Raw genomic sequence first — 11,794 nt, forward strand, 5'->3', positions numbered from 1 at the left:
CAGACTTCACAGAGGATCCCTAAAACAAGGACTGGAGGGGGGCAGAGAAAGGGAAATAAATGGGAAAAAGGGGGATTGGGGAAAGACAGAGAGAATTGGGATGGAGGGGGAGGGGGCTTAAAGATGCTGGAAAAGGGTGAAAATAACCAAATTAAAAAGTGAACAGGGTTGGAGTTTAGGGAGGGAGAATCGAAGGTCCTCAAAAGTGGGGGTGGATTTGCAGTCTAACTGGGGTTTTTTTTCATAAAAAGGGATTCCTCTGCATTATTTATAACTCCAGCTTGAAGGGGAGCAAAATAATAAGCCTGAAGAAGAAAGAGCCTATTGCCCACATTTATGGGAACACTTGTCGTCTGATATCACACAACGGAGCTGACAAAAACCACAAAAAAATACAAAGATGTTGTGAAAACAGAGGATGGGGAGATCATAAGGCTGTCTGCGTTTGCAGCAGATGTCGTGTTTTCAGACAGGATGCTCTCTGCATGCAGGCATTTGTATCTGCCACCCAATCTCAACAAAATTCCTCCTTTAAAGACCCATTGTGATTAAAAAAATTGTGATATTGACATGTTCTTCTGGCATTTTTCAGATAATGAAGGACATATAGTCATAGTATAAGTTTAAAAAAGCATTTCTGAGTATTGCTTTATTCAAATTGTTGTAAATCAGGAGGAGGTGAAAAAAATAGTGTTTGAAAAAGACCGTATTTGTACGTACGTACTTAGAAAATATGCTGCTCGCTGCTACGCTCCATTCTGATCCATCCACTTGCACCAGTGGGGCTGTAAGCTAACAGGAGACGGATGTTGGGAAGTGGAGCCAGGCTTACTCTGCGCAAACAGTCCCACCCACAACTCATAGGCAATTTTCTAATTAACCCTTGCCGCTCTGCAGAAACCATATCCCAGGAAAAAACAGTTTTTTGGATAATGGCTAAAAAAGGCAAAATTATAATCAAAAAAATACTGCGAAATATTGCTTTTAAAATAGATCAAAAGATGATCGAAGTGGCACTTTAAACGTTTTTTACTCATCGAAATAAATATATTCTGTTAATTGTTTTCCGTTTATGGGTTATTTTAGTTTTCATCTTACTGCAAAACAGTTTTTTCTTTTTTGGGGGGGGGGGTAAGAGAAAAAAAACCTGTGATTTTCCGGCTTTGCCTTGCCCAAAAGCACAACTGACATAAACATCCTTTGTCTATTGTTTGAAAGGCAGTCACCACGATGTTTGGTCTGTTCGGATTATTATAAATCTCTCTGTGGGTCTGATTTAGGATGCAGATTAGGGACAAGTCTGTTCTTTTTTTTCTGGGTCTCCCTCTGTCTTTCTGGCGTTGATTCAGAAGAAAAAAAAGTGGAGTACATCCCCATCCAAATCCCCCAGACTTCCATGTGCCACCCTCTTATATGGAGCACTGAACCCTTGTATGCGGCCCAGTGGGAGGTGGTTGACGCCTTTAAGTATCCCACAGAGGGAAAAAAAACAGCTTCTTTTCAGAAGAAACCCTAAAAAAAATCAGCTATCTCATCAGAATAACTAAGTCTCAAAATGCTGTAACCTGTCCCCATTTAACTGTGGCGTTCTCCGCTGATGCCGCCAATGCAGCATCCACTCTCTGGTGGCCTTTGAAGGTCATCTTCAGCATCAGCAGGAACCCCCCAACTAAAAAACTGCTGACATTTCTTTTATCAGTCGATGATCAGTCAGTCTGTCAGTGGGCCAGGATTATGCATGCTCAAATCCAGAGCTGATGAGGAAAGAGGAAAGAGGGTCAATCCTCTGCTGCATCCAATAGTCATCTGTGTGACGGTTAGATGACTCTGAACCCCCCAAAAGGATCCAGCATGAACCCTCAGTGATGAATAGAACAAACATAGAACAGAGCAGTAAGAAAAGTCTGTAAAAATGTCACTTTTTGATTTAAATATTTTACAATTTCTTTATTTAAACACTGCAAATGCATCAGGCCGCCACCCTCAAATGGAACCTGAGCTGTTTTTGATTATTCATAAACGGGATTTAACCTCTCTTTTTTTGCAGCTGAAACCATCATTTATGCCTTTATTATAGATTACTGCAACAGCATACTTAATGGTGCATCCTCCAAAATAATAAATAAGATGCAATACATTCAGGACTCTGCTGCCCGTCTGCTCACTCACCCGCTCTCGTGAACACGTCACCCACATCCTCCAGAAACTTCCCTGGCTCCCCATCACTCAGCGCATCAAATTCAAAGTTCTCCTTATCACCTTCAAAGCTCTTCATACATATATGTTATACCCGCCCTACCTCACCAATCTGCTCCAGCGTCACATTCCATTCCACTCTCTGCGTTCCTCTGACGCAAACCCTTTGTCCCTCCCCTGTCGGACCAAGCATCAAACCTGGGAAGACAGAGCCTTCTCCATTGCTGCCCCGACCCCCTGGAACACTCTGCCCCAACACCTCAGAGACTACACTGACCTCCCAATGTTTAAGAAATCACTAAACACTCATCTTTTTAAATTCGCTTTTAATCTTAAATATGACATTTTTATGTTGACTGTTTTTTACTCACGTGTTGTAACGCGTCTTTGTGTGCCAGTTAAAGCGCTATACAAATAAAATGTAATATTTCATCATTATCTTGCTAATAATTTGGCCCATATTTGTTTACAGAAAACAAGTTATCCAATAATCTTGCTTTGTTTTTATATGTGCAGAACACATTTCTGTTATCGGATCCAAATGCATTCACTTATAATACTCTTCTCTGACATGACATGAAGAGTTTGAGAAATATGCATGTCATGTTTATGCAAAGTATAAATCATTATCACTCAGTAAATGTAAAAAATAAAGTAAGATGGACAGGTTTTTCTTTTGTCAGCTGTTGACAGTTTACATGTTTATTAAAAAAAAACTTTATTTTTGGGTTTATGGTTGTATATTTATTTACATGATCCATCCATTTTCTGAACCCACTAAATCCCTTTTGGGGTCACAGGGTTGCTGGAGCCCTATCCCAAAAACAATTGGGCAAAGGTGGAGTACATCATGGACAGTTTGCCGTTCTGTCGCACGGCTATTCTCTGTCAGTTACGAGGGTTGATGAACAAGAAGGACCCAAATACAGAGACGGGAGGCACGCGGTTCCAAGGCTAGGGGTTTATTAACATAACAGAAAACACTGCTGAGCAAGGAAACCAAACAAAACTCACTGCGGTTAAACAGGCAAACAGGACAGAAGACAGACAGGGAAACGACAGTATGGATCAGCACATGAGAGAGGGAGAGACAAGACATTTATACAAACAGGACTGACAAGACACAGGTGAAATCGATGAGGAGAGATTGGGATCAGGGAAGTAAAACTCAAAACCATGACATACAGGAAACCTTCAAAATAAAACAGGAAGCAGAACTCAATTCATGACAGAAACAAAAAACCCAAACCTTGACATTTACGTGATATTTACAAAAGATTTAAAAGGCAACATGTTAAATATATAGTCGATGTATATATAATACCTTATTATGGATAGCTGCAGATCCAGAAGTCAAGTAATATGTTGTCACAGTGTATCTGAGTGAAATATTGATACACTCCCAAATGGATGCTCAGCAGGGAGTCTTTAAAATGGGGATTTGAACCTGCAGTCTCCCAGGACATTAAGACAACAATTTCCTGCTTTGCACCCTTGTTTAACCATTATTTGCTGTTTTCTCCGTGTCTCCTCAGATTTCTGTTGTTTTTGGGTGATCATTTCTCGGTCTGCTCTTTGGTGGAGGAAACATTCCTCTAAAGGTTCAGGGTGACTGCGGCTTCACTTAATATCTTTTGAATGATCTTGCAGCAAAGACCAAAAAAGCAAATATTTTTTTAATAATATTTTTTCATGGCTCTTTATTTTGTCTTGTGCTGAAGGTCAAGTTGAATCCTCAGCCTTGCAACAGAAATTTATGCAGCCTTAATACATTGTGAAGTGTCTCAGAATGAAATGTAAACGCTGGAAAATCTTCTTGAAGACCATGAAAACTATGCAGAAATCTAAAATTAATACAAATAAATATATAAAATAAAATTATTCAGTAGGAGTGGGATTATATAAATAGACTTCTTCCGATTCTTTTTCAAACAATAAATCAAACTCTACTTGACTTTAGTTAATAATCACTATGTACCAAATTTATTGAATCTAATGTGACCCATGTATATTTATTGAATGCATAACTGTAAAAAACCTCTATTTATGATTGATGAGACAGTCATATGTTTGTATTTTCTAATCCATTTTTTCCTTATTTCTGTAATGAGTTTGATACATCTGTGTGATTTTGTTGTATCATCTACAATCAGTGCTTAAAATAAATCAAGTGAAATTGAAAAGAAACTAAACAAATTATAGAATCAAGTTGAAGCAAAGCAAAACAAAATAAATTCGACTATCTAAACACTTCAAATTGTGAAATGTCCATAATTTTTTAACAGAAAACATTCTCTTAACCCTTGTGCTATCTTAGATGACCCCACCCTTACTATGATGTGTTCTCCCTACCATGACAAAGGTGGATAAAGGTGGAAAGATTTCATGTAATCAATGGACTACAGTGAAGATCACAAATCATTGAAGAAAAAAGGTTCAGCGCACTGTCTAGTGGGTCTAGATGACCCAACTCGCAACGTTAAAGTGCCTAAGATAGCACAAGGGTTAAGCCTGTCCAGGCTGCAAACATGTGCATCTATTTTTTTTTTTCAAATAAAAGCTTAGACAGGAGCACTGATATCAAAGCAGCAGAAAACTGAAGCCAATGAGGTGAAATCGACTCGTAATTAAGATACCTCTTTTTGGGGGCACTGGCAGAGCTCAGCTTAAAACATATTTTCTGTCGCATGTAGTGTCAGGAATCTGGAAGTCAGATTTCATTATCTCCCAGAAGTGCCTCCGTGTTTTGTGGCAGGTATGTCAGCTGATGTAATATTTATCAAGCTGCAGTTCCACATTGCAGTAGATTTGAGGTGACGGGGCGCCATGTGTAGCCCGGCCTGACAGCCTGCGTGTGTAAACTGAAGGAAACTGAAGCCAACTTTTGTCGTTTGTTGTAGAAACGTGACCCAGATTCAAGAAGAGATGCCAGATGAGGGGGCTGAGAAAAAGCTGCATCATTCAGAAGGAAGAGACAGACTGGATTCAAACCTACAAAAGGGGAAATAGCTTTAAAAAAATCACTAAGCTGCCAGAAGAAACCCACTGTGATTGGCTTTAGAGACAGCTACAGGGAACATGGAGGGGATGTGAGCGTGGAGTCTAAGACGTGTGAAGGCAGCTGTGCACTGCAGAGCGCCGCTGTGCCAAGTGATGATGTTACAACTCAGAAAAACTGGGTCACTCGTGTTTTAATGCAGTTGAGCTGCATCCAGAAATCCAACAATGCAGAACATTGGCGGGGGGTTTGAATCAGGAATTTAACCGGCAAAACTAGCACTTCGGTCAATAAATAAACCTCAAATTGTCTTGTGGTGAAGTTGGGTAAATAAAACAAACAACAAACTGTTCGTTTTCTGTGTCAGGAACAACGTGGGAGATCACAGAGGAAGCATGTGAGCGAGGAAGAGGAGCATCTGCTTTTGACCTCAAAATAGCTTTTAATCCTGAGGCTAGGAGGCAGCGTTATATAGATCTGCAGCTTCTCTGTTATATGGACTCAGTAAGATTTTAGAAGAATTAGATTAATTAAATAAACAGTTTAGCTGCTTTTTTTTGTTGCATTTTTTTTCCCAACATTTGTGTCATACATCGCAGCACCTGAGTCAGCATTTTAAAAGCCGATCTTCTAAATCTCAGAAATCAGCTTTTAGATCATTATTTTATTATATTTTTTATTGCAATAAACCCAATCACACATTTACATTAACTATAAGCTAACGGGGCCCTAGTGACTAGCAAGCTGTCCAGGGTGTACCTGGCCTTTGTTGCTGGGATAGGCTCCTGCAACCCCATGACCCCAAAAGGGATTGAGTGGGTTATGAAAATGGATGATGGTCGTCAGTCTTATACACAACCGAATGTCTTAAGTCACAAATGAGAATCAATCAGCCATAAAACCTGAAGCACCATCAAGAACCACAACCTGTTTGAGATTTTATATTTGTCTCTGTTTTCACTGGTTAACTAACTGTCAGTTTGAAGAGTCACTGAGGAAAACCTGGTTGCCGCTCATTCCTACACCTACATGGTTGGCAACAACATATCTCCCCTTTCTACCAGCTCTCTCACTCAAGGAAAGCAATGAAATGCGATGAAAATCACATTTCTGTTGTTTCTAACATGTTTTTGTTGCATTTTTCTCATGAAAAAATGTCAAACAGCAAAGATTTTCAGTTGTGTGAAAAGCTTGTCATAGTTACACAAAATTACAATGTAGTATTTGGCCAACTTTTCAGTCGATACTATTTAAAAAAAAAGTGGAAAACATGCAAAAAATATATGTAATAAATCACAGACAGTATGATGTTGACATTCGGTACCGTTTAGGATAAAGATGGAGCCACTTTGAATAGTTGTTGAACTTGTTATATTAAAAAATTAAAAACTATTAGGAAATAAAAATTCAAATGCATTTTCCCAGCTTCTTCCCATCTGTTTCATCCTTCCAAAATCTATTGTCATCATCAATCATATAATCTGATCATGTGGCTCTAGATTATATATTTCCGCACATTCAGTCTGTTTTACTGAGTGAGGTCATCAGCTCAGAAGAACTGAAATTCGTCCTCCTCCTCCTTTGCATGAAATCCCAGCTCTGCAGAGGTGTGTGTGTCTGTTACGGTCACACATTTTTATTGCTCTGTGTGCAGGACTGTGCGTTCTCCTAAGCGATGACAACATTAATCACATCTGAGCAGACTGCTTAAACATCCACACCCTTCCCCCTCTTTCTGAAAGGCCAAGAACTCAGCTCTTTTCTCTGGAAGCCGGCTCAAATCAGCGTTTTTTCCTGAGCGCTCTCATGGATGTTTCAAAGTCAAAACTGGCTCCAAATCTCTGGTTTTGTTAAAACCCTGCAGCACAGTTTTCAGCCGAAACGAGGAAGAGCATCAGCAGAACCCTGTGGTGTCCACATCCAAGGCACAGATGGATGCTGACGTCAGATGGGCGCATGCATCATCATCATCTGCACTCTTCTGCTACACACTTAAAGACACACTTGCTGCTCTGTTCCACTGCTCCATGAGGTTGGAGGCAGTTGAGTTTGAACTGAATTCCACTGATGCTCTCCTTAATAGAAATGCTTTGTCAGCAGCAAAGTGGTTACCTTAGATCAGGGGGGGGCCAAACTTTTCCCAAAGAGGTCCAGATTTGGTGACAATGCAGTGCAAATGCAATGCAACAATGCATTGATCAAAACGCAAAGATCATTTTTTTGTGATGGACTCATTTTCATGTCTTCATATAGAAAACAAATGCATCTAAGTACATTTTTAGCCAAAATTTCTGTCAATTTTGTTCATTTTTCACATCGTTGATTCCCTGAATGTTTCATCTGGTGGTCCCTTCTGATGTTGAGCTTCTTGAATACAGCCATAGTCTCCTGGCATGTTTGGCATACAGTTATTTCATATTTGATTGAAAAAAAGGTAATTTCCTCTTGTCCTGGAGGCAGTGACCCTCAATGTGCTAGAAAGGGTGACAGAGCGGTGTTGCCACAGGTTTACAACAGCTTAAAACGTAATTTAGGCAACCATACAGCTTTTAATAGAGGCTGGGGGGATGCAAAATATTGATTCAATGAAAGCTGCATTTGGCCCACAATTGGACTTTGGACATGCCTGCCTTAAAAAATGTGGTTAAAATTGCAGTTTTCTTTAAGACAACCTTTAAAGGCTCCTGCAGCTGTGACACCACAAGAAAATAGAAAACAAAATCTGGTTTGATCTAAATGTAATGTTGTAATTGCCACAGTACCATTGTTCGAACACTGCGTGGCAGTCTCTCACCTTACCAACCGAGCTACCCAGCCGCTATGGCATAAACAGCCGCTAAATTCAAGTTTCAACCGCTTTTAAACATTCTTCACTTTTTCTCAGTAAAGTCTTCTTCTCATGGCCCTCCTAAGCCACTCCCAGTTTCTTCATTTCTCCACATTAACCCTTTTTTCTCCTAAAGGATCCTGTTTTTTTCTCTTTCGCTTACAAAATTTCTCCTGACTACCAGCAATGTAGATCTGTCCTCTGTAGAGCATGTTTCTTAACCCGATTATCACCAAACTACTACACAATACTGAATGAACTCCTTTTGGTATCTACAGAGAAAATTTGGGGCTTTTCAGTGATACCAAATGTGACCGGGTGGGGCTCTGGGAATTGTAGTTTTTGGTGGATTTAACCCTTGTGCTGTCCTATGACCCCACCCTTACATCGAAGTGTTCTCCCTACCATGACAAAGGTGGATAAAGGTGAAGAGGATTTCATGTAATCCATGGACATCAATGACGACCACAAATCATTGAAGAAAAAAGGTTCAGCGGACTGTCTAGTGGGTCTAGATGATCCAACTCCCAATGCCAAAGTGCCTAGGATTGCACAGGGGATAAACAAAATTGACTGTATTTTTCCCTGGTTGTCAGTGGGATTACACCGCCTTCTACAGGAGAGTGAATGAACTACAGCAACATTTCTTTTGTTAAAGCTGCTCTGGTCTCAAAGCATAAAAATCAACTTAATGGACATAATACTGAGCATTATAAATTTTATTTTAAAACGTTACCTAAACCTTCCACAAAGTCATATTTGCTGAATCATCCATGCAAACCCGCTGAATCTTTTTTTGGGGTTGCTGGAGCCTTTCCCAGCTACTATGGGGCAATGGGTTGCTGAATCATTGTTATGAAATTATTATTTTCTCATCTTAAGTCTCCTGCTGAGCAATTACTGCCAATAAAAGCTAAAAAAAAAAAATATATATATATATATATATATATATATAAGAGAAACATCGAAACAGCTAGCCTGGACATTGTAGCTGTATCTGCAAAAAGTGAAAAACAAAGATTTATTTTAGTTATTTGTAGTCTGTTTTGACTTTAAAGGTCAGCAGAAGGAAACATATCATCAAAACAGTCCCAACAGGACAACTGGGTTCAAACATGCTGTAAGCTTGAATCTGGAGCTGACTAAATGGGGTGTTACCAAATCATGCTGCAGTTTATTGCCAGGATAGAAAATTTTAGTCCAGACACACTGTTTATGATTAAGAAGCAATATAATGTCAAGACGATAGCTTCTGTAATTTATTTTGAGTATCAAGTTATGAAATTTGAAATGTCTAGAAGTTTATACATTTTTTTTGGTCTTTTTTTTATTTGCTTCCTTTTAATTTGATTGATAAACCAATCAATCAATGAGCTCAGGCAAACTTCCAATTTCCAATTTAGGGAGAAACTAAGAAATATTAAAAAAAAAACGTCTTAAATTTCTCCCCTACATGCCATTTCCAATTACATTAAAAAGTATTTTTTCCTTTTCAAGGTGATGCTAAATGTCTGCAGGAGTCCTGGATTAACTGGCAAATCATCAATTAGCGACGTACGGTGGGAAAGGGTTCAATTTCACATAAATGTGAGGACAATCAGGATTTGTTGACCACGCCAGGTGGATTCAGATTAACAAAACGCGTGAGAATTGTCTAGACTTTAGCAGATTGACGTGGTTTCCTGGAAAATGTAAGAAGGGAATGACTCAAAGTAGCAACTTCAAAGAGTTCTCATCCAACTGAGTCATGTTCAATCAGGCTGAGGAGGGAATCATGCATGGATTACAGCAGAACAGGGAAGAAACAAGCCACTTGGAGATTAACAACAACAACAAAAAGCCTGGAGAAGTTTCCTTTATTCTAACTGCTGTTCGCAAAATCATCAGTTTACTTTGACACTAAAACATCCACTGTTTGGACAGTAAGTCGGTTTGGAATATAGGCCGCTGAAGCAAATGAAAAAAAGCACAATAAAGAAGAAGAAAAAATCATTATAATCAAAGCAAAAAGGTGGCAGCTATGAAGAACCTACAATATGACACAATTTTTAGTTGTTTCACACTTTTTTCTCATGTATATAATTCCATGTGTTAATTCACAGTTTTGATGGCTTCAGTGTGAATCTACAATTTTCATAGTCATAAAATGAATGAGAAGGTGTGTCCAAACTTTTGGTCTGTACTGTATATATACATATATGTTTTCTAAATCATGAGTCACTCCAAACAATAGGAAAACAGAGACTTATACTCTGAAAAGTATACTAAATGAGTAAAAGCATGACCTTCTCCTTTGTTTTCCTCTTCTGTTGTCTTTATTCCTGTTCATTTATAATATTTTTTGGAGCCCAAATGACTTTGTTTACATGAAACCAGAAAGCATTCGATCCAAGACTCCATATAAGGCCTCAAATAAAACTGGATCCTGAATAGTTGCAGGCTGAGAAGTCCCAAAAGACAAAAGACCCTCCCCTCTCTCAAAACTGACGGGATGCAGATCCACTAACAGTTTACAGATTTGAGATATCAATCTACAGCGTGGATCCACTTTTAAGTCACATACTCTGAATCGACTCACCCATGGGTGGTCCCTCGCAGTCGGACATGCTTACAGGAGAGAAGAAGTGAAGAGGACAATGTCTTCTCTTTGAACCTCTCTTTTTCACTGAAAGTCTCCTTTGTTGCAGTTTCTTGACAGACTCTTCCTGCCCTTCTGGACTGACTTATTTCCCTTTCAGAGTGCTTGCTGGACTCCACTCACTCCCACTTTTCACAGCCTGACCAGTGGTCAGAACTTGTGTCAGTCAACGCCACACACTGCGCCATTGGACTCTAAATTTGTAACCAACAGCCCTCCCTTGGAGAACTCTTCTCTCATAACAGCAGGCTGTTGTGGTTTCTTGTGTTTCACTGACTCTTAATCAATTATATAAAAATGTATATTACATTACAAAGACACGAAATGTGTTCAAATGTCAGCTGAATTTCTTCTAAACGTTTCACCCACTGAGACTTCTCTCAAAGAGCTCCTGTTCTTCTGGCAGCAATACCACCAGTGTTCACTAGGGGACAGTGGTGCCCCAGTTAGTTCCTGCTACATCACATTTAAAAGCTTGTCTTTGTTGTTCTCAGCTTCTTAAGTGTCCTGGGTACTAAGCAAATTCCTGGGTCAGGTGACTTTATTTTTTCAGACCGTAAATGTAAGCATGACCTCCACGTTTTGTCCATTTTTACAAAAACAAGTCAGAGGATGAGTTTGTGAGAGGTTAGGGAGGGCAAAACTGGTTCTTTTTTGTATTTTTAATAAAGGGGACAAAAGGAAGGTGCTTTTTTTGTAGCTGCTTCTCAACGCGACACGGATTCCTAATCCACTTAAGTGTGCCAAACTAATTCAGTGCAGCTTTGATTAGTCCCTCCTCTCCTAACGTGGTTCACTCAGCTGACCCTTTGTCAGCTGAAATCCAGTATTAATATGAGGCAAAGGTTCAGCATGTGACTAAGTGGGGTCAGATGCTAGACTTGTCCAGCATTTCCAGTATCAGGAAGGGTAGGATTTAGCGGCAGATGTTGGTGGGGGGACATAAGGGTGAGATGTCAGAGGGCTTCTAGCTCTGTGATCTATCCTAGAGGCCCGCCACAGTTGCCACGCCGACCTGCAGGTCCAGCTTTCAAGCCGGGACCGGCTCCGCCGTTTGATCTCCGGCTCACGTTTGCAGAGGAGCCCGAAGGCCCTTCTGCAAACACAACCTAAACCTTCACCCCTCTGAGACCTC

General features: G+C 39.8%; 1 protein-coding gene across 8 annotated transcripts in view; it reads right to left on the reverse strand.

Moving 5' to 3' along the window:
- The window catches only part of eml1 (EMAP like 1), a 44,855-nt gene extending 34,064 nt beyond the window's left edge, over nucleotides 1-10,791 (reverse strand). For 3 of the 8 annotated variants that reach the window (XM_078940323.1, XM_078940322.1, XM_078940319.1), the window contains exon 1: nucleotides 10,600-10,757. In XM_078940323.1, coding sequence (XP_078796449.1) covers nucleotides 10,600-10,627 — 28 coding nt within the window. In that variant the 5' untranslated portion in view covers nucleotides 10,628-10,757. Of the gene's footprint in view, nucleotides 1-10,599 lie in introns of all 8 variants that reach the window. The other 5 variants (XM_078940320.1, XM_078940318.1, XM_078940313.1 and 2 more) reach the window with 5 other exon arrangements.
- Nucleotides 10,792-11,794: the final 1,003 nt, after the last annotated feature.

Source organism: Oryzias latipes, chromosome 22, assembly GCF_053564925.1.
Source record: "Oryzias latipes strain Hd-rR chromosome 22, Olatipes_Hd-rR_3.1".
Classification (NCBI taxonomy): Eukaryota; Metazoa; Chordata; class Actinopteri; order Beloniformes; family Adrianichthyidae; genus Oryzias; species Oryzias latipes.